We start from the raw sequence: 24,003 nt of genomic DNA, 5'->3' as shown, positions 1-24,003 counted from the left end.
GAGTGTTTCTATAAGACTCAGACCTATAACTTAGACCAAGAGAATTGAGTTTGGTCTCAGGAGCGGTGTGCTATACAATTTTCCCTCTGTTAAGATCCTTGGCTTCACTCTGGATAGTAAGCTTTCCTGGGGCGGGCACATTCTGGTAGTCTGCGGCAGGTTGAACAAGGAGCTCTTCTTGCTCAGGAGCCTGACAAGATGCATCTCTATTTTGCCATCTTGCAAAGAGTGATGGTATATAGTATCACCTTGTGGGGTGATGCCTCTGAGGTAGAAGATATACTGCCGGTGCAGAAAAAGACCATCCGGATTCTTTGTGGGCCGGCTTTTTGGCACATTGAATGTCTCTCTTTGCGAGTGAGAAGATTCTTAATGTTTTCGATCTTTTCATTAACAGATCAGTTATAAAGGCCTTCCACAGTGTCCATACTTTGCCTCCCAAGGGTGATGAGCATGGCTATGAAACCAGAAACAGGTTGAAGCTGGTCCTGCCATATTGTAGATTAGGGAGAACTCAGAGCAGTCTCATCTGCCAGCCAGCCAGAATCTTGGACAAGCTGCCAGTTTCAGCCAGGAGTCTGCCTGAGACAGTTTCGAAGAGGAGACCGACGGCTTTCCTTCAGGAGAACCACTTTTATTCTCTGAGGGAGTTTTATTATTGTAATCAGGACTTTCGATATACCTAATAGTATATAGGAGGTCCTGTTGTAATCCACAGACTATGAGTAGATACATCTCGCCTTGAATCTGGTTTATTCTTATTGCTGCTTGGTATGTTTTATTGAATGCATTGTGTGTTTTTTGTATTTAGACTTACAACTTTTGTTCTTTCACTTGACCTGCCTTATGGCAGTTTTTTATTGTAGACATGCTTACGTAGTATCACTACGCCATGAACAGAAACACTTTATTATTATTGCTTTTCCCAGTTTTCGTTCCTATTTGCATGCATAATCAAGCGGGCACATATCCAATGTTACACAATAAGAGCATTCAATGTTATCACACCCTTAGGTTCGTACATCATTAGGCTATAGAAGGTTATCGAGCGAGTCGCGGAGAATTAGTTTTTATTGCGTTTATTACACTTAATATGGACCCTTATGAACACCAAAACTTAGTGGCCGCACACCGCAGGGACGCCATTAATATCTCGTGGGGTACCAGCTTGATTTAGTACCTATACACAAACACCCCTGGTATCCTAATGTACAAGTCTTAGTCTTGTAAGGTACCGTACAATATAAATATAAAAGATACAATTTGAATATGTTTTTATTTTATTTGAGAGACCCGATAAATTAAAGAAGGATGGGAGGGTAAAGCCTTGTACACACAACTGAGATGTGTATGAAGGTGACGGTGACGGCAAAGATTTCTAAACGCGGGTTAATTTAGCATTCGCCATTCCCATCATTCAAATTGCAAAAGTTTTTACAAGGCTTTAAATTTACTAAAAATAATTATAACCTCCTAGCGTTTTTCTGTATCAGATTTGAAAGCCAATATGATAAATTAAAGAATAGCCTAGGCTAAAATTATTTTCCAATTGTGGATAAAAAATTCAATTTTATATAAAATATTCAAATTTTTAGGTAAAAGGGGTTATAATAAATGTTTGAGCTGGGTCCAATCCTAGCAAATTATGACAAAAAATTTTTTTCAAGAGAGAATTAAGCTCAACCACTATTGAATAGAGATTCTAGAGGACCTAGGTTAGGAATTCAGTAGCCTCAAGGAAATCGATATTCGATAATTTGAACTGATTCTTGAAACAATTTATTCCAAAACAGATAAACATAATAAAATTAATAAACTCAAAAAATAAATCCTGAATCAGCTGTTATTGTATTCAGTGACATTAGAACAGCTCTAATTTTACAATTACCTCAGCTGAGCAAACAAAGAAAGCAGGATCACAAAATTTAGGTTATGTTCACAACAAAATAATAACATTACAGAAAGCGATGTCATAAATTTATGGTTTCATTTGGATGGAGATCGGTTGGAAAATTAACTTAACCTAATTCTGGTTTTTATGGTCAGATTTGAGGATAATTTTGATTGAATAGTTAGTGATTGGGCTAATACTATAAATAAGTTTAATGTTATTTAAGTTTCTTGAGAATCTGAACAAAGGAATTATGTTTGGTTGATTTGAGATGGATAATGTCAACAACTTCCTGACAAGTTCATGGAGTTTGGAGATGACAATGGAGGATAGCCAAATTTACACTCACCACTTTCGATGTATGGTACCAGAAGGATGAAAAAAGCAATATTCCCAATAGCACCAAACATTGTCTAACACTACACTATATCACATTCATCACTTTCCTATTAATAAGCGCCTAGTTCTAACACAAATGCACAATATAAACAAAATACAGCTGAACATTAGCAGTACAATGCGCGAACCTTTGTCTAAATCTAAACATGGCCTGTTCTAACTTGTTCCCCACATATCCACAAGCCAACGATTCTCACTGAACTGAACTGAAACTGAAACTGAACCAAAAACAACTTGACAGTCCTTGTGTTTAGGGACTGGTTTTGTCGCCAGGTAGCAGCAAACTACGGACATGATTGGTGCAGGAGGGAGATTCAAATCTGCGTTTGGCATGAATTTGATACAGTACCGGTACTAAAAAGTGCGTTTCTATTTTTAGTCCGGCAATGAATCCTCAAAAAAGGGTACCTATAGAAGAAAAGGTTTGGGAGACAATTTTTGACCTCACAATTTTGTTTAAGGAAGTAAGGAGGTAAAGATATCGAAAGTCCCTACCCCTATCACAGAATACAGAATGTATTCTGTGCCCTTACCACCTGTGCTAAAGGGGTGGGGGTGGTTCAATAGTAGGCCTACCATTTTTTGGTTTCTCGCATATAATTCAAAAACTATGCATCCTACGGACCTCCTTATACAAAATCGAAGCTTAAGTTACATAATTTTCTACAATTAAAATCCAAATTCTTCTTCTATTATATTTTATAGTTTTCGAGATATGAAGGTGTGACATTTTTGAAAAAAAAAACACATTTGCCACGATTTTTTGGCTCTTATAACTTTTACAGCACTGTTACAGCAGCTTTAGTGTTGAGTGTGAAATCTTTAGTTTTGCAACAATAGACCAATAATTAACAAACAAATTTGGAGGGAATGTTTTAAACATAATTTTTGACTTTGTATCTTTGTTGGGAGGTAGCCTAAATATGAAATAATTGTCCTCTCCTACCCCTTGTGCTAAAGGGATGAAGGTTGTTTAAATGTTTCATTTTTTAATTTTTCCTATTTTTTTGCAGAAATCTTGAAAACTTTAAAATACCCATGTAGGGAAAGTTGTGGGATCATTATTGTAAGAAATTATTTAAAGAGAATTAACACTGTTAACTTTATGCGTTAAATTAATTTCATAGTAGTATTCTAAATAAAGACTCTTAAAGATTTCGAAAAGTATCTTTTGAAAGTCTCAAAAAGACTCTATGGTTAAGGATTTTATTCATTTTTGTAAGCAAATAATAATTACATAAGTAATTTTTGCTAGAAAAAACTTCATTTATTGGATTTGTTGATTTGTTTTATATAATACGGAAATTAATGCATCATTTGTTTATTTAAGTGCTGCCAGAATAAAAGTGACGAATATAAGAGAAAAATAGGTACCTATTTTTTACATGAAACGGTAAAAATTAGTAGTGTTAGAAAAGGCTTAAATGATACACTATTGAAGTACTTTTTTGTGATTTACTCAATACAATAATTACTGGACTGCAGTGCTTCTAAATAATGTCAATCACTTCCAATGATAAATGATTATTTCTCCATTAAGACCTTGAAAAAACTGTAAAATGAATGTTATGACGTCTTTGGAGAAAATGAGTACGGTAGTCATTCACTATATGAATGGCTTTTATTTCTTGAAAAATCAATTACTCAGTGTTTAAATTACACAAAATATAATTACATTTTATTATCTGTGATTATAAAAGAACAGAGTTTGAGAACATAAGGGCTATGCAATAATTTTATTTGATAAATTGATTCATAATGTGTTGTTCTCCAAAAATTTATATTCATACAATATTAATCAATGACAATCAAGCCTCATCAAATTTTACTTTGACTTGCTTCTGATTGCAGCATTGCCTTTGCATCAGCACCTCATAGATGTCTTCCAAATGACTAAAATCAGTTTTATATTTTTCTATCACTTGTTTACTCGTTTCATACAAGTCTTTGTCACCATGTATCAAGAAAAATTTTGAATAAATTTCTTCTAAAACTGTGAGCAGGTGAAGAGTTTTGCTTGTGCTGCGATCGATCGGTTTCAAAACTTTTCCTCCATTTTCTCCATCCCTCTCCTTCTTCAATTGTTCTAATCTTGAAACGGATTCTTCTTTTGCCCTGGACAGTCTTTCCAGGCAATCTTCAATTTGTGTTATGTTGTTAGCTAACAAGTCAATTTCATCTACGGGCTTTTCAACTTCAATTACATCCATTTTACTTGAAATTTATCTCAACTTGCACCAACAAATTTTGAGTTTTATATCACTTTTTGTTTCCAAAATTTACATGCTGAAAACTTACTAGTGCAGTGACAAATTCACAAAATTACATAATTTTCAACTATTTAAATTCAAAAGAGATTGGAGAAAGTTAGTTTTTTTAATTAATAAGATAAATAATAATAAAGATCTCAATTTATCAGCTGATGATATAATTCACAAGAATCTTTAAAAAAGAATTACATCTACTGAGCTGATTTATCTTAATGTAGTTCAGAATGGTGGAGATATTAGAATTTCATTTTGATTATTAATTCATTTATCACATTCTATATTCACTACTAACCAAAAAGCAAAACATCATTATATTACAAAAAAGGAACGTATATATTATATTGGTAGTGGACACGCCGATAGCTCTTTTGCGTGTGAGTGTTAATAAAAAATAAAATTTTCTTACTTTTCGTAAATCGGCGTTGTAATAATGATTTATCAGGTTGGGGGGAGAAAGATGTATTGGAAGGACTTAAGGAAAGGTTACCCAAACCTGTTGCTGTTTCACTTTGTAAAATATTGTACACACTTGATGTTGATAATTATAGTGGACTGTATGATAAAATATGAAATAATGTAATATTGCAAGAATATGTGATGCGATGCGGGATCACTGTTCACTCTACAGCTCTACTTGGCGTACTGACTGAATTAAAGGAGTGGGGAAGACTACCAGCCTACTACCCTGCCGGTCAACTCTTGATTCATCTATCTACTACTGATAATAAATGAAATTATTTCTTTCTCTACTTTCTCTATTGGCGCATCCAGGTAGAATTATATCAAAATATAACAATGAATGACAATCTATCATCAATTCAGGGCTCATGTGCATGAATTAGAACAATGGGTAGAAGTATTCACAATAAAAATCTATCAATCAAGAATTTAGAGTTTTATAAAACACAGTAAAAACAATATTCTGATAGAGCAGATTTGCAGATTCTGATAGAGCGAATTTATATTGGATATATGCTTAAATATTGAAGAGAAAGAATTTAAGAAAATGATACATTGGAATCTCAAAATAAAATCTTTTACTGTATAAGCAGGACCTCCTATATACTAGGGTACCTAGATATAAAGGAAGTCCTGGTATAAGTCATTACAACATACAACAGATGCATAATTGTATTCATGCCTCCTCACATTATTGGGAAAGTAAAAATTTCAAACCACAAATCAGCCTAAGAAATAACTAAGAATCAAGTATAAAATTAATAAAGAGAAACTGCCTTAACCCAGGGTCAACTGATGAATAATGAGGAGACAGCAAATATGAGGAATATAACTCCACCTATAGACGTCACTGAAACAGAAAAATAGTAATTCAAATATAACAGTAGCATATTATTTCAAATACACAAAATAATATAAATATGTGGCATTTTTCTCTTTGCATTTAACATATCGAGAATATAATGATAGCTGATTAATCGATTAATAAGTAGATTAATCGATCACTTACATAAATAATAATCACTCGACTAAACTATTCCAGTCTCATCTATGAAACACATGGAAGATGGAACTGGACAGAAGGTCATGCACAAATAATGTAAAACTCTTCATTGTTGTTATCCATCACGAACTGCTTACGTTTTTGTTATTAAAAGAACGACTTACTGTGACAAAGAGATCTTTTGGTAGGTTCGCCATCTTCCTGGTTGTCAGAACGACAACCAGGTAGTAACTGTAAAATTTCTTCAATAAATGAATTTATTGAATCCTTTCGGACCTGCCAAAAGATCTCGTTGTCACAGTAAGTGAAAAAATTCAATGGTTTTCAAGAGATTATTAATTTTATTTTTTATTCTCTCCTTTTCACTTGTATGTTAGTATAACCACAGTAGGCCTAATTCAATTACAAGTCATACCACTTTCAATTTCAAATCAATATAAAAACATTGATAATAGTGATAATCAACTATAATAGTGAAAAATAGATGAAAACTGGTAAAAGTATTGTCAATCAATTTTCATGGTTTAGAATTTTCATCTATTTCAATTTTTCACAGCTAAAAATTTACTGGTTTTCACTGCTGTTCCATGCCACCCAATTTATATTAACTGAATGTATTACCCCTGCACTCATGTCTTATAGTTTACTTCTTCATGGAATTTATCAAAAATATTTAATCGTGTCATTTTTTATACCAATACTTCCATTACTTCAAGTACGGTACCTATTTCAGTTAGACTAATTATAGCTTGCAACTTACTTGTTTTCACAGGTATTTTATCAGCTACCAAGCTTCCACCAATTACAGCCGCTCCTGTACAGAATATGTGGCCTACAATCCCTCCAGAAAATACACCAAAGGCATCCTGTAATAAATGATTATTTAAAAATTATTGAGTGAATATTGTTGGCGTGATAAAAATACTGTTAATATATTCGAAAATGTATAGCCTACGATGATGAAGTTGGAAAATTATGTGAAATGCTATGATTTTATATTCTTATCTAATGTCATTGTAATTAATATAGAACAAAGAAATAAGAATAGATACGGTATTCCAGTTCAAGTAAACTCAACCCTCACACCGCGGGGCGTTTTCTCATAATATATTCATTCATGTAAAAGAACCTCATCATTATGCCAAATCATTAAACTTATAGTACAAATTTTTTGTTTCTATGATAAAATAATTTTCCTGTTACAGTATTGTATAATTTTTTGGATGAATAAAATCCATTTCATGTCAGATGAATACCGTAGTTTTCAATGACATGTTGTCGAATTACAGATTTCATTTTTACACGAGTACACTATTGAGTAGGCCTACATATGGAAAGCGACAAAACATTTATAATTTTCAAAATTTAAGATTTAGTTACAGAATTTTAAGAGAAAATTAATGGCAAAAACCGCACATCGATATCTCAAACCGTTTCAAAGATATTAACATTGAAAGATGCTAATAATTCATACAAAAATAAATGAGTAGGCATGGTACGGTACATTAAAAATCTAAGAAAATCCAAACTATCAAATTTCACTTTTCAAGTGTTAGTAAACTCTTATAGTTAAATCAACTCGCATATTAACAATTGAACAGAAAAGTTCAATCTGTCAGATTTTTATACTTATTTATTTCATGAAAAAGAAATCTTTGTAGAGATAGACTTACTTCAGTTGAGGCAAGAAGTATAGTTGCTATCTGAGATCGATCTCCCCATTCTCCAAGTAAAGTCAATGTAAACGCTTGAGTAAGAGCCAAACTCTGAAAAAACAATTGTCAAAATAAAATGTATTACTCCAAGTGCAGTACTTTTTCCGGCATTATTATCGGGAGAGTTAACTTACATAAGAATTATTGTGTGAATTATACCCATAAGCAGTTCTAATATTAGTTCATCACAGAAAACTTATTTAGAAAATATAAAAATTGATTTTTTTACCTAATTATTGAGGAACTAATCGAAATTGAAATTTACCTGAAATGTTGAAGGGGCAGGATATAGCATACATTTTGAGTAATAGTTATTCTGATTCTATCTTAAATGAATATTGAATTATTGGATATCAGCCTACCGGCATGTCTCAGACGTATATTTCTGTAGGTAGTATTTCAATTCTGTAATTCACATACAGAAAATATTAAGCATTTTAGAAGAGGGCGAATCCACTTTGAGTTAATTATTCAATTTTCTTTGATTATGCTAATATTTGAATTGAAATGGAATAATTCATATTGCTTGCCTTTTCCCCTATATTCTCGATGGAGTTCTGACAGTGCTTGAAGCCGATAGCCCCTTCATCAGGTCGCATGGAGGAGCCTTCTTTCAGCATCTTCAGTCCAAACAGAGCCAGAATGACAGTCGACATTGTTTGAATGAATGCTCGTGGTATGAGACTGGCCGCTAGTCCAAACACAACTGAAAAATATAACAAAACAGTATTTTTGTGGTGAATGTTTATTTCAAGTCAATAGGCAGAAGAATTATTGCTAGACCAAGGAAGAGATGGACGCCGGAACTGGCTTGAAAAGCCTGATCCATGACGACGTTGACGACAATGTTTGAAACATGGATAATTATTCAATATGTTTATCTCAATTCTAGAGAAAAAGACAGAATGACAGAGTCATTATTATAACTGATTCCTATTTGTTATTATTTAAGGGATATTTTATTGCATTGCGGTTCATTACATTACTTATTATGTTATTCCTATTTGGATTTGTTAGGGAGGGCTAACACTTCTATTGAAATAAAAATAGCCAATTAAATTCAAGGTGCCAATTTTATATTTTGTTTTGATGAAATATAAAAAGAGTACCGATACCTTGACATTCCAAGTTACTATTACTATGTTATAATGATTGTTTGTTACAATCCTTTAAACTTTACTGTATAGGCCCCATACAGAAATATCTTTGTTATTCTGAAAATTTGATGAAAAGTATTTGTAATATTTTTCACCTGCGACTATCATCATGAGAATCATGGCTGACATAGCTCCAACGAAAACTGGCCATCTGGAGTGTTTCATCGCCAAAATAGCGGCCAGAAAAAACGTCTTGTCGCCCAATTCAGAGAAGACTGTCACTGACAAAGAGGCTAGAGTACTTCTCATGAACCCACCCTGCAAAATTAAAAAAAAAACAAATTCTAAGAAAGAAGAAATTATAAGAAAGTTTGTCACATTCATCTAAAACCCTCCTTTCCAATAGATCTCTGCTCTCTAGGCAGAAAAATACAATCATAATTTTTTATGGGGGTCTACACTACTAATGTAATTAGAATAATTACAGTGATACCTTGGATCACACTTATACTGTCTGCTAATGTGTGATCACTCCCATAAGAATCAATGGTATTGATTTTCAACTGAACTGAGTTCATTGGAATGAAGGGCTTGAATCTATTCAAGCTGCAAGACATATACGTTCCAATAATGATTTATTTCAAACAGGCAAATTTAATACACAGCCCAAACAGCATTGTCTATCTGACTTGTCTTCTACAAAATCTGAAGTCTCCAAGTGAATCACATTCAAGAACTATTAAGTTGCCAAAAACAAATGAATAATTTGTTGGTAAATTGATGATGGCAAACGAATTGAAATGGATTGACAAATAAAAATCAATGAAAGGTATTATACAAATAAGGCCTACCTGCTTTCTGAATATTGCAGGAGAAGTGACATTCTCTTGGTAGAAACCCTGAAAACAGGAAAAATATGACAAAATTGTTTCAATTGAGTACCGTATAAATTGATTTTTTATTCCGGCTACCAAAACCAATAAAAAAATGTCTTTATAATTCAATAAAAATAATGACAGAAAGTAAATTTATCGATCCTGTCAATATGAAGAGATTTCATGAATATCCACTTTCATTTTCATTTCTAGTTTTCATATTCAGTTTCATTCATTCATGAGTATCCTATTATATTAAGCGAGCAATTTCTGTATACCGTATCTGTTAAAATTTTTATATCTGGTTATTTATGTTCAGAAAACCGCTCTAACGATTTTCACGAAATTTGGAATATAGTAGGCTTATGATATCAAAATTCGATTGCACTAGGTCTCATCCCTGGGAAAACTCGCTGAAGGACATGAAAAGGATAATTCATCCTTGGAGAAACAGATGATGATTTCGTCGTCTGTCGATAACAGAAGATGCGTGTGCCTGTGTGGGAGATCAGCTGTGTAATCAATTAGCTTACCGTATCTCGCTAGAAATCTAGAAATTTTAATTGACTCGATCAAAAAACAGTAATCTGATTTGTTGACATGGGATGGTATATATCATAATATTTAAAGTTAATCATTATTTTACAGATCCAAGTAATTAGTGAGTTATTTTGTTATTCAATTTAGTATGTAAACAATCTAAATTAGAACTTTTATGTTTTTAAATATTTGGACTGAAAATTTCACCTGAATTCAAGTGTATGGAACATAACCTACTTTTTAGAATATTTATAGTGTATAATTCAAAATTCGGGGAAGAAAAAGTTTTGGGCTGTGCCTGTTAGTCCTTTCTCAATCATTTTAAAGAATTGAGTTCTGTTTATCAATAAATAAATAACGAGCAAAGCTCGGTGCCCCGATATTTATAATAGACCAAGTAAACAGAGATTAGATATGTGATATTATGAGCATGAAAATTATTTCACAGAAAACTTTTACACGCTTTGAAATTCAACTCTTAAATTATTTTAAACTTAGATAGAATTAGTTTCAAGTGATAATTATATTATATAGGTGATTATTATTATTTCAGTAAATATCATAAAAGTAGGAATATATTATTATGAGAATAATAAACACCAGTAACATGAAATTAAAATTATGGATTGATTGAAGGAGTCGAACCTTAACATACTTATTCACTGTAATAGGGAAAGAGTAAAATTATGATAAAATGAAAGTGAAAAAAAGTAATGATGTCCTATCAATATAAAATGGAAACATTTGCTACAAAAATGGATTTATAATAAGTATGATGATTATTAGTTTCAATGAGTTTGATCAATAAGTAATAAGTAATAAATAGTTTGTCAATAAGTGTGAAAATAAGAAAGATGAAACGAAATTAAGATTATAACTATATCAGGAAATAAATAAAAAAAAAAAAAACATAAAAATCTGGTGTGGCGCACTCACACAACTTTCCTTGCCATTATAAAAATTGATCACCTGACGCTACGGTAGTGTTCCCGCGCATCACAAGTCTACTATTCAAAGATTAGAGCCAGCTGGTGACAGGGTAATAACGCTGGAGACACACGAGGTCTGCTATCTCTTCATAGTGAATCATTTAATAGAATCAACAGTTGCCAATAGTTTGCAATTGGATAATCACATTTTCGAGTTTATTTTTAATTTTAGGTGAAAATGTTACTGAACATTAATTGTAGAGATTATCATGCTCAATCTATTCCACTCGAAATTTTTTGTTTAAATTGTATCTGAAGTTTGATAATTAAGAATCTAAAATCAAACTTTGCACAGATTGGGCGGAACTCCTGAAATTTTTACAGATATGGGACTTGTGGCAGTTGATAGAGCTTATCAATGACTATTTCAGGAATAACTTCAATCAAAATCGTTGGAGCCGTTTTCGAGAAAATCGCGAAAAACCCTGTTTTTGACATTTTTGCCATTTTAGACGCCATCTTGAATCGCATTTGATCGAAATTGTTCGTGTCGGATCCTTATATTGTAAGGACCATACGTTCCAAATTTCAAGTCATTCCGTTAATTGGGAGATGAGATATCATGTACACAGACGCACATACACTCATACTCACTCACACACATACAGACCAATACCCAAAACCACTTTATTGGACTCAGGGGACCTTGAAACGTATAGAAATTTAGAAATTGGGGTACCTTAATTTTTTTCGGAAAGCAATACTTTCCTTACCTATGGTAATAGGGCAAGGAAAGTGAAAATAAGCTTACTATAGTGAGGTCCAAGTTATAATGGCAGTGTAGAAAGATAGGTGAAAAGGGTTGCCAGATCTCAGCCTTGCCACCCAAACAGCTGATACTGGTATATCTGATGAATTTAACTGTTCATTATTGTTAAAAATAGTTAATCATATTCTATTTGTCAAGAAAATATATTTTTTAAAGATGTAATAATAAATTCCATGATTGAGATTGAATATTTTGTCAATTAGTTGAATTTCTATATTGTTGATAAACGATTGTTGTGGCAACATTGCAATGCGTGAGATAGCGCCATCTGCTTTGTTGAACGATAGACAAGGATAGCAACACCATCGCAAATCACACACTGTCATTATAACGTTGTCCTTACTATAGAGCAATAAATGAAAGATAAAATGTAGGTAATTTGAATATAATTGGATAATATATATTCAATTTTATTATTACTTTATACTAGTTTATTTTTATTATTTAATTTGATAATGTTTTTACCTTGTTAATTATACTTCGATTACCTGATCACACTACTGGAAACGTGATCAGTATAATATCTATAAACCTACTACCTATTCAATTTTACTTATGTAATTTGTAATTTGAGGAGGAAATAATTCATTTATTTATAAATACGAAATCTTTGCAGATGTAGTTATTAGTATAAAAGTCTGAATTTTAAAGATATCGTACCTAGGTATCTGAATCTATAATGTACTAAAATAAGGAAGATAGGTGATTGAAATTCACTTACCTTGGATTCAAAAGTCAACGAATCATCTGAAAATACATTGACCACCGTCGACACTAGCACTAACATCACCAAAACTTTGAAATCTATTGGACAATTTTTTGCCATCGTAAAAAACACTAAAAAAAAAGTAGAAACTTGAAACGAAAGTTCATTTGATCCACTCTTTGCTCGTACTAACACACTTATTACAACAACCCAGAAGTTAGGTACACCGGTACTCTAAAAAACAAATTTTATCTCACATTTATGGAGGAAACGTCTTACTTTCTTTCAAGATAGTTGCGTGAACAATGTGTTTACTTGAGTGGATGATTTATGATGGCCAAAAATATTATGATAGTCACCAAGCTTATTTAGTGAGATTCACTTAAAACTGACAGCATTGATTGACTAGGATGAGTTGGTGTTATTTATTCATAAGGAATGCTGACAGTCCAAAGTGAATCTCATTAGAGGGTGGCTCTCGAAAAAAGAAACTAGAACCATGACAACAAATAAAGCTGATCAGGGAGCCGTTGTGGAAAACTGTGTCAAAAGATGGTGAAACTACAGTTAAATGTCTGTAGAGTAAGAAAAACTAAATACGGTAAGTGAATATGTTTACGAGTAACCAATTAGAAATATGTAAGGTGACTAAAGTGCGACTAAATAAAAGTAACTAGAGAGTAACAACTTCAAAATAATAATAATGTAGAGTGAGTAAAAATAACTAGGTAGCTTATCCAATACTTGAAATGATAGCAAGTAATTATTTGAAAAGTATGATAGCAATTCAACAAAAAATAATCTAGAATCTTGTAAACTCATTCTGAAATAAATTAGAGTTGTTAAAAGTTGAAATGAATAATGATTGCTAAGTCAATCTGGGAAAACCATGGCTCTAAAAAATAATTCATTATTTACAAAGTGTATAGTATTAATTTAGTTTTGACATTAAAAAAATTAGTTGACTGGAGTCGAATAATGACTATATTTTTGCATACTCTATTCAGAAAAAAAAGATTTCCTCAATAACTTATGAGAACACACAACTTTTAATCTTACTTTAGCACAATTAAGTCAGAACTGACTTTGCAATAATATTGACTATAATAATAGCACCTTTCAAACAATGGCACTTCTTCACTAGAGCTTTGTAGATTTCTTACATACAAGTTAAACTTTTAAATTTTACAGAAAATATTCAAAGCACTCGGTTCAATAAAATTTTTGTACTGAAACTGCTGGAGAAATTGGAGTTTCTCATGCTGTTCCAATGCAAACTTTTCATTAATTCGTGTATAAGTGAAACGTCAATAAGTGAAAACGTAGATTATTGTTGAAAAAATAAAAAACTTGTTAACATTCTCCTCAAGAGTGTACTAGCTTAAAAGTTCTAAATTTGAAATATTATTATTTGACATGAAAAATGTCTGATAGGAGATAGTCTTGATAATGTTAAAAGCTAGATAAGCCTTCAACGATTTGAATCTTCAAGTTTTCGACACATTTATTCCCTTAAACTAATAATACTCCAGTATTGATCATAGCTGAGAGGAAGGAACACTTTATCACGTCTTTTTCAATTTTGGTAGCATTTCTTTCAGCCAAGTTGTAACAGACTCGTAATGGTTGTTCATCCATTGTATGTTGAACTTCACTCTTTCGATGGTTTGTTTGAAACTGTTGCTTGTGGACCCAAGGCTTTGCATGTGGTCTGATCGCAGTTTTTCCAGCTGAAAAATAAGCAAATGTAAATTACAATTTTTTCAATTGATTAGCTAGTGCCCTTCTACTTAACTTTCAGTAGTCTTTTTTTAATGGTTTAGTAAAAAATAATTATTGAATAGCCCTAGAAGATAACTTGCATGGTACATCAGATATAAATTATTAAATGATTATAGTTAGATTGCTGTTATAGTCAGATTGCGTTAAAATTTTCCATTTATATCAAGATCAATGGAAAGGTCTCCTATTTACATATTTCTATAGACATTGATTCACGTTTATACTCAGCATTTTAACATAACTTATCTCAATTGAATGGCTGAATCCAACAAACCACACCTATTCTAAAACATTTAATGTGAATTTTATACCAAGAAATCTTATAAAATAATATAAAGCATCACATAAATATACTTTATTGAGAAATTATGGTATAATTAAATCGATAAAATTTAGGGATGATTCATTCAATATTTATGATAATATCCTTCACCTCTATCAGTTGCTGCTCCATATTCAAGTGCGTGCCAAGAGACTCAATTATTTTTGCCATTTGTCTGAATCCCAGTCCAAAACTGGAAAATAAAAGTTATGTAATGTTAGAAAAAATAATAAAAAATGTCACATTAAATATTATCAGTTAACTTGAGAGAGAATTGATTTTGTAGTTCAAACTTGTCGATCTTATACCGCCAAAACAAAATTTTAAACTTGCCGCCTTTTAATGTCAATAAATCAGGTTGAATAAATGAACTCGTTTGAATTGTAACAATAGTTTATTTAATTTTTTATAAAGTTTTGACAGTGTACAAATTAAATAACCAGATTATAACTTAAAATTTAACTTTTATTTGGTTGATACATTGAATTATATAACTCAGATTTCAGTAGCATTGAGATTTATTTGCTCTAGGTAAAGGAAGTTTATAATATATCCTGTTTGTTTCAGTACCTTTTTTCACCTGAGATTCCACGAGTTAGAACAAAAAATTTGGTTGCTCCACATTTATTGGTAAAATTCTAATTAATAGCTTATTATTTCATTTATTTGTTCAATTAAACATAAAGTAGAAAATTTGTTTGTTAATGTAACTTTTGAAAGTGTCAATTTAAATTTTTTAAGGTGTTTAAAATTAAAAGTGGAATCTTAGGCTAAATTCACGTGAGTAAAAATTAATTAATCTAATCTATTTTCAGAAAATCAGTAAAATTTGTTCATTATTTTAAAAATTAGGTCTTGTCAAAAAGAAAACATATTTCAGAGTATAGGTTTGATAGTAATAAGTTTTTTATTGTGTAACATTCTTTTATTTTGTAAACTTGAAAAGTTTTCAATAAAAGTAATCAGATGCAATGTATTTTATTTATTGCCTACGCATTGTCAACTTAATGAAAATAGTAAATTTGTTAGTTTAGGATCCAGAGTAGAATGATGAATATTTTTATTAGACAAGAGGCAAAATCCTTCTTGGAAAATAAGAGTATCAAATGATTCTATCTCTGAAGTGGGGTTTCGGTGCCGATACAATAAAAGTAGACACACGAAACGCCCCAAATGGCATCCCTGAATGGGGAAAATCGAAACAAAATATTCACAAAGACCACAAATAATAAATGTTGAAACTTGAAAAGTTCATGGTTAGGTTAGAATTTGATAGTGACGCTAAGAGATACTTTGAATGATTTTGACTAGGTTAGATTACAAATCAGTTAAGTTCATTGAGTTGAAATGCGAGGTAAATTATAGAAAACATTGTAAATGATTATATCTGTATTCAAAATACTGCGTTCTGATGAACAACTATCTACTAAGAAGTAAGACGAAGACATCAACCAAAATGGAAAAATTGATTCATGAATCTGAAGCGTCCAAAGATACTATAATGGTAGATGAATTAGAAGATAGGGAAAGTACAATGCAAGAGTTTGATACATCCAATGATACTATTGTATTGAATTCAAGTGATATGGAGTCGCAAGAACAACTGAACTTAACCCTAGTAGAGTCAAATGAATCCTTAGGTGAAGATTTTGTTGGTTTCCTCGATCAAAACGATAGGAATTGTAATAAACCTGAACTACAAGAAGTTGATGATTCAAATTTAAAGATTTCAAATGATCAAGTCAATAATTCAAACAATGATGCTCAACAAAACATTGAAGATTCTATTGCTCAATCTAGCGATTCACTTTATAATGTAAATTCTAAAATGGATATCTTGATGAAGTTTCTTGAAGAACAAAACAAAAGTATAAAAAATGAATTTAAAAAACAAGATGAAGCAAAAAATGAAATTAAAAATGAAATTAAAAGTGAAATTAACAGTGTAAAAAATGAAATTAATGGTTTAAACCAAAAACTTAACAGACAAAATGATAAGTTTGATGAGAAGTTTAATGAAATAAAAGCACAGTTTCAAACAATAAATCAGAAAGTTGAATGCCAGGACAAGAAAATTGAGAAGGTTAGGTCAGAACTAGACAAAAAAATTACAAAACAAGAAAGTAGGTTAGATCAATACTGTATGAAAAATAACAAAGAAATCGAAGAAATGCAGGTCAAAACTAAAAAACTTGAGGTACAAGTAGGTCAGGTAACCGAAACAATGAACAAAAATACAAGTCAATTGAAAGATGAAATTAATAATATTAATGAAGAGATGGAAAATGTTAGGGCTAGTGTTCACCAACAATCAGCCATGCAAATCAATTTAGAAGATAGGATCACTAAGAATCTGAATATTTTGGAAGTTAGGCAGAACGAAGAAGCTGTCAAGGTCTGTACCTTACAGTTGAATGTAGAGAAAAACAGTGAAACAGTTGATAAATTACAGAAAAAAATCTCATCACAAGTGAACTTTGTACCGCAAGTAAATAATTGCTTTCCTTCTGACAAATACGAATTTCAAATGTCGATTGACAGGAGAAATCCTATGAACTTCATCAATAGCTTAACTGAATATTTATCTCGTAACCATATTACTGAATGGGGAAAAATAAAAAGTATTTTGGACAATAATTTGAATAAAACTTATCAACAACAAGAATGGTGGGATTTTGTAAAAACCGATATTGACAGTTTTGAAAGCTTCAAAAACAAATTCATCTCGAAGATGTGGTCGCAAGACATCCAGAAGAAAGCACGACAAGAACTTCAATTTGGAAAATACCTCATTGGTAGTAAGTTAACTTTAAGTGAATATTTTATTTCCAAATTTAACATCTGTAAAAATTTAATTCCGGCTATTGACAAAGACACAATTTTTGAAATGTTGAAAAATCATTACAATGAAAATATAATTACCGCTGCAATTGTTAGAAATGTAAAGAATGCAGAAGAATTTATTAAGGTGTTGGATGCATTCAGTTTATTAGATGAATATAGGGTGAACAAAAATCAAAACAATCAAGAAAATCAAGATAAGAATCAGTCAAATGACAATCGAAGATTTGATCAGGTAGGACGCAATAATTTTGATAATAGAAGAAATAATAACAACTTTCAAAGATCAGGTTATCAACAACGTCAGGAAGATCGTAGACAATCAAATAATGCAAACATGAATCAAATGAATCAAAACATGAATCAACCAGGTAATTTTCATCCTAGAAATCCAATGATGTTTCCGCAGCAGTTCAACTACCCGCCGCCTGGATATGGAGCATCACAAAGAAATACATCACAAAGTACAAATAGTAACAAACATCCTTTAAACTAAAGGATGAACAACGAAAAATGATTTCTCCTGTTAGTTCATTAAGTTCAGGGTTTACCAATGAAAATTCAAATGAAAATCTAAGTAAAAGTTCAAATGAAAATTCTTCAAATATAGACAATCAACCTGTATTGAAAAATTATGAACGAATTTTAAAAAAGAGAAACTTTTGCATTTTCCAAGAATTATTAGATGAACCGGACATGCCTATAAAAGAAAACTATGAACTTGTCGAAGTAAATGTTAAGATTTGTAATAAAGAATTTATGTTAATTATAGACACAGGATCTGAGGTTAGTGTAGTAAATGAAAAAATAATTAAAGAATTGAAAGTAAATAACTCTAAGAATTTAAGTATTGTTCCAGCTCAAAATATTAGTATTGTAAGTGCAACTGGTATAAAACATAAGAAAGTAAATAAGCAAGTTATTCTAGATGTAGGGTTTGAGAAGATGGAATTACCAATAGTATTCTTAATAGTTGATGATTTAAATACAGATTTAATTGTAGGTTGTGACTTTCTAAAAGAAATAAAAGGTATTGTTAATTTCGAAGAAGAAAAAGTAGTGATTAAAAAACTAGAGATACCTTTCATTAAGAAACCGATTTGTAGGTATGGACAAATTTTCAATATCAAAGTCAATGCTGATAAAAGAACTAATGAAGAAATTTGGGATGATCAAATATTAAATATACGTCATAGTTTACAGAATGAATCCAAAGATCTAGTAGAGAAATTAATTGATGTGTTTGATTCCAATAAAGATGTATTTTCTGATTCTCCAGGCTCAGCTAAAGGATACGTTTGTAAGTTAAGAATGAAAGATGATATAAAATTAATCAAGAAAAGTTATCCTATCCCTTATAATCAAAGAGATGCAGTAAGGGAAGAGCTCAACAAAATGTTATCTCAAAAAATCATTGAACCAGGCTGTTCTGAATACACTAATCCAATGGTTGTAGTTAAAAAACCGAATAATAGTATCAGATTGTGCTTAGACGGTAGGGAAGTAAATAAATTCATATTGAGAGATTACACTGAGCCAGAACCGATTGATAGCTTATTAATAAGATTCAACCAATGTAATTATATAACAAGTTTAGATCTAACTCAAGGTTTTAATCAGGTAAAATTAGATGAAGACAGTAAAAAATTTGTAGCATTTAACGTATTTGGACAAGTATATCAATACACGCATCTTCCATTTGGACTCAATATCAGCTCATCTGAATTCATAAAATGTTTGTATAAAATATTAGGAGAAGATGTTTGTCAATTCATTATCGCCTATGTCGACGACTTAGCTATTTGTAGTAAAACACTTGAGGAACATATTCAAAGACTTGATCTCTTATTTAAAAGATTAAAAGAAGGTAATTTAACGTTAAAGTTGGCTAAATCTAAGTTAATTGCAGATAAAATAAAATATTTAGGATATGTAATAAGTAAGGAAGGAATTGAACCGGATCAAGACAAGTTAAGAGTAATTAAAGATTTTCCAGAACCCAGTAATTTAAAACAACTTCAATCTTTTCTTGGATTTTGTAATTATTATAGAAAATTTCAAAAGAACTATTCGTACTTAACAGCTGAATTTAAGCATCTATTGAATAAAAATAAAAAATTTATTTGGACTGATAAGGAAAGAAAAGTATTTAATGAAATAAAAGAAAAATTCATTGATTGTGTAATGCTCAGACATCCTGATTACAATAGAGAATTTATTATGAGTACTGACTGTAGCGATATAGGTATAGGTGTGGAATTATTCCAAGAGAATAATGAGAAGGAACATGAAGTGATAGCTTATGCTAGCAGGAGTTTAAATAAGAGTGAATTAAATTATTCTATTTGTGAAAAGGAGTGTTTATCAGTATTGTTTGGTTTGCAAAAATTTCAGAATTACTTTGGAGATCGTAAAATAATAGTAAGAACAGACCATAAAGCATTAACCTTTATGAAAAAATGTAAAGTAGGACACAGTAGAATGGGCAGATGGATTTTAGCATTGCAAAATTATAATATTGAATGGGAATATATCCCAGGTAAAGAAAACATTGTAGCTGATATAATTTCAAGAACCGACTTTGAGGGAAATTTAGAGGTACGTAATTCAAATGAATATAAAGTTTTTAATATTATTAAAAGTGATAAGCCCATGAATGAAATAATTAAGAAAATAAAAAATACACAGTATACTGATCCATGGATAAATAAGATAAAAGATAAAGTAGAAATGGGTAACGTTCAAATTTGTAAATACTTCACTGTCCATGAAGACTTATTGTTCTGTAGAAAAACTACTAAAAATAATTATTGGAAATTGTGTGTGCCTTCTGCACTTTATGAAGATTTAATTATGGAAACACATTATAGACAAGGTCATGTAGGTATTTCTAAAGTTTGTAGATTTTTGCAAGAAACATTTTATATTAAAGATTGCTATAAAATGGTAACGAAAACTATTAAGTATTGTAAGTATTGTCAGTTGGTAAAAACTTCAAATGAGAAAAAGTTACTCGATATGCACACTATCATTTCTGAGAAAAAGAATAGCAAAATATTTATAGATGTATATGGTGAATTACCAGGAGGTCGATATAAATGGATGTGTATAATATTAGATGGGTTCACAAAGCATGTAAAATTATATCCGTTAGTAAGAGCAAATAGTAAGACTTTAATTAAAAAAGTAGAAGAATACATAAAAGAATTTGGTAAATTTGAATACATCATCAGTGACAACGGTACCTGTTTTCAAAGTAGAATATGGAAGTCAGAAATGGAGCGTCTGGGAATCAAACCTTACTACATTTCTATGTACCATCCTCAAGCTAATCTGAGTGAGCGGCCGTTAAAGGAAGTAAACAGGATCTTACGCACCTATGTTCCAAAGGAGAAGCATAATACTTGGTACAAACATCTTGATAAGGCAGAATACATCATTAACTGTAACTTTCATGAAACAACAGGACAGATTCCAGTAGAGATGATGATGAATAAAAAATTAGGTCATTTAGTTTTCAAAAGTATTAGATTTCCTCCTGATAATAAATTTGAACTAGAACCCGAAGAACTTAGAAATAGAAGAGTATTAATTAATATAAAAAATAAAGGAGTAATCAGAAGATTTAAACAGAATATGAGAAATAAAAATCCATGTAAAATCAATGTAGGTGATCAAGTCTTGATAAAAAATTACATTCTATCTAACAAATTGAAGAAAATATCTGCGAAACTGTGTGCAAAATATAAGGGACCGTATGTTGTAGTAAAAGATTTAAGAAAGGGTTGTTATGAACTTGAAGAAATAAAAACTGGAAAAATTTTGAAAGTAAATAAGTTTATGATGAAGCGTTTTTACCATAAAGATGATTAATTTTTCTAAACTTACGTGATCAATGGCTTGAGAATCATTCTAAAATAAAAAATATGCAATTGAATACTATAACACTTTGTTAAATCAACTGTAGAAAATGAAACTTTGTTTAAAATAATAATGTAATTCAAACAAATTTTATTGAGTCATGAAATCTATTGTATTGGTACTGTTGTTTAGTATTCTTGTTGGTATGTATTAGTATTAGTAATTATTGATTTATAATTGTATTTTGTTTGAGTAAGAAATCCTGACCTTGAAGTCTTAAGGGATGCTCATAAATTTTGTGTAATGTAATTTGTGCTTATGAATGACCATGTAGCTTGTGTTGGTAATACAATGATTTAAATGACTTGATGAAACGTATTTTGAAAGTTTTGGAAAATTTATAAGTAATATTTAAATTTCATTGTGTTTAAATTCCTACTTTTATAGTAAATTCATAAACAAATGATTGACATTAATGATTAATAAAATAATGAATGTTCAAATTAATTGAAAATAAATTGCTGAAAACCATTGAAACGATTTAAATAAAGGAATAAATAATATAATATTGTTGTTAATTGATATATTTATTCTATATTCACTTGTATTCAGTAATAATAATGTGTACGTACTTGAAATAATAATATTGTTTAATTAAAATTGATTCATATGCTATTGATCACTAATATCCTATCTAAATATTTAGTATAACTCTTCTGTCAATATTTTATTTTATGATTTACTTGAAATTTGTGGATAAATTCATGAACTTACAATATTCATGATTCATTTTGTTTGAAATATGACTGACGATTTATCAACTTAACTATATTTTTGAGTAATAGTCAATTCTAAAACTTATCTTTAAAAAATATATATATTTTTTATTCTTATTAAAAATTTAAATAGTAATTTTTTATTCTTAAATGCTCATACATTCTTGACGTGAAAGTGACTACTAGTGCATCGAATAACACTGCAACGTATAATACAAATGTGAATGATATCTTCGAATCTTCAATATTCTACGACAACGAAATTGCTGAAAATAAAATGGTAGTGGTATGGAACTTCGTCGCAGAACTTCAAGCTGAGATGTGGCCTAACTCCATTCCACAGCGTAAAGATGTCATTCCACATAGAGGGTGTTCCAGAAATTATAGTCACAAGAACTTCAAGATTTTGCATTGCAAGAAACCTTTACCTAAAATTTACCTTACCTTAAAAAAGCTATTCCTTTCTAGATATTGGCAACAGTGAATCCTTTCTAGCAACTCACTCCGTTCCTTAAGTTAATCCTTTCAAAATTTTCCACTTGCACATAATGCAACTACAACTACAAATAAAAGTGCTATCTAAACGAGTATGGACATGTAAAAGTGAGAAGTAAAAGAAATGAGTGATTAAAAAATAACGAGATGTATCTACGAATGTGCCTGCAAATGAACTTTCATCTTCGTCTAAATCCAAAAATGTTCCAGTTGTAAAAAATTGTTAAAATTGATCTTCGAGATTCGCATAAAACCAAGTTTAATGGATTTTTGTAACATCTTCATCTAAATCCAAGTCTAATGGATTTTTGTAAACAATGTTCCTGCTTTACAAAATGTCAAATTGATCTTCAAAACTCGTAATAACTATCGAATAAAATAGTTATTTCTACAAGAACTTCTATCAAATGAACTTTCTCATTGATGCTAAAAAAAAAAAAAAAAAAAAAAAAATCATGACTGAAATCTACAATATCTTCAAGTTATTCACGATATATCTACAAGTTATTACTGCATAAGATGTGTCTGAAATCTGTATGCTGATATATTATCTTCGAGAATAAAAAAGAAGAAAAAATCACTCCTAAAAATTTTAGAAGCACTAAGAAAAATGAAACGAGATGTTTGCGATGTCTACAATTTGTGACTATAATTCTTCAATGATGACTGATGACTACAATTCCATGGTACTTCAAGAACGAGTTGGTCTACAAGAACTTCTAGAGTTCTATACTGCTACCATCTTCGCATTCATTGGAATAAAAACATTCTTCATCATCATTGATCATCACATAAAACATTTCATCGCAAAAAACATTCATCGACGTAAATATATTGAAAGTGTCTTCATATATTGAACTATTCTTCGTAAATAGACTATAATTGAGTATGAGTATTTGAGAATGTTTTTTATAACATGAATATATCCACTATACATCATTGATTTATTCTATATTTGTTTTGTATTCTAATAATCTATATTCATTTATTATTAACTTATGGAATTTTATTCTTACAGTTTGACATTTGTTTGTATCTATAAGGTATTCATTTTGATGAAAATTTTGACAATATACATTCTAGATTGTTATGCATAAAAATGTAACGGAAATAATTTTGTAATTTTCTTATATGAATTAATAATCATTTGAATATTTTTTGACATACTTAAATTTTGCTATGAGAATTTAATGCAATTGCTTTATATAAAAAA

The 24,003-nt window shown here is 30.5% G+C and overlaps 4 protein-coding genes across 10 annotated transcripts in view; 1 reads left to right on the top strand and 3 right to left on the bottom strand.

Annotated features, from left to right (window-relative positions):
• Positions 1-2,505, bottom strand: part of LOC111044216 (disintegrin and metalloproteinase domain-containing protein 10) — a 134,493-nt gene extending 131,988 nt beyond the window's left edge. The window contains exon 1 of the mRNA XM_039434275.1: positions 2,241-2,505. Within this exon, the coding sequence (XP_039290209.1) occupies positions 2,241-2,301 (61 nt within the window). The 5' untranslated portion in view covers positions 2,302-2,505. The remainder of the gene's footprint in view (positions 1-2,240) is intronic.
• Positions 2,506-5,440: 2,935 nt separating this feature from the next.
• On the bottom strand, positions 5,441-13,411 carry LOC111044207 (transmembrane protein 165). Of its 2 annotated transcripts, XM_039434274.1 has the most exons (8): positions 13,333-13,411; positions 12,729-12,947; positions 9,686-9,733; positions 8,990-9,152; positions 8,268-8,443; positions 7,696-7,788; positions 6,783-6,888; positions 5,441-5,869 (listed from the first exon to the last, which is right to left on the bottom strand). In XM_039434274.1, exons 2-8 carry the CDS (start codon positions 12,831-12,833, stop codon positions 5,808-5,810), a joined length of 753 nt encoding a protein of 250 aa, XP_039290208.1. In that variant the 5' UTR covers positions 12,834-12,947; positions 13,333-13,411; the 3' UTR covers positions 5,441-5,807. The 2 variants fall into 2 exon arrangements, with proteins under 2 accessions (XP_039290208.1, XP_022184986.2); XM_022329294.2 differs by lacking the exon at positions 13,333-13,411 and having other exon boundaries at positions 12,729-12,995.
• A 273-nt stretch (positions 13,412-13,684) lies between these two features.
• The window catches only part of LOC111044204 (aminopeptidase N), a 73,607-nt gene continuing 63,288 nt past the window's right edge, over positions 13,685-24,003 (bottom strand). For all 6 annotated transcript variants that reach the window (XM_039434262.1, XM_039434263.1, XM_039434267.1 and 3 more), the window contains 2 exons: positions 14,929-15,010; positions 13,685-14,443 (listed from right to left, as the gene is read on the bottom strand). In XM_039434262.1, the coding sequence (XP_039290196.1) occupies positions 14,279-14,443; positions 14,929-15,010 (247 nt within the window). In that variant the 3' untranslated portion in view covers positions 13,685-14,278. The remainder of the gene's footprint in view (positions 14,444-14,928; positions 15,011-24,003) is intronic.
• LOC120352658 (MATH and LRR domain-containing protein PFE0570w-like) lies at positions 16,192-23,243 on the top strand. Its single transcript, XM_039434268.1, has one exon. The coding sequence runs from the start codon at positions 16,229-16,231 to the stop codon at positions 18,152-18,154; it is 1,926 nt and encodes a 641-aa protein (XP_039290202.1). The 5' UTR covers positions 16,192-16,228; the 3' UTR covers positions 18,155-23,243.

The sequence above is a fragment of the Nilaparvata lugens genome, chromosome 8 (genome assembly GCF_014356525.2).
Source record: "Nilaparvata lugens isolate BPH chromosome 8, ASM1435652v1, whole genome shotgun sequence".
NCBI classification, from domain to species: Eukaryota; Metazoa; Arthropoda; class Insecta; order Hemiptera; family Delphacidae; genus Nilaparvata; species Nilaparvata lugens.
Note: the sequence above shows the minus strand (reverse complement) of the source record. Positions and strands in the feature narration are given on the sequence as shown.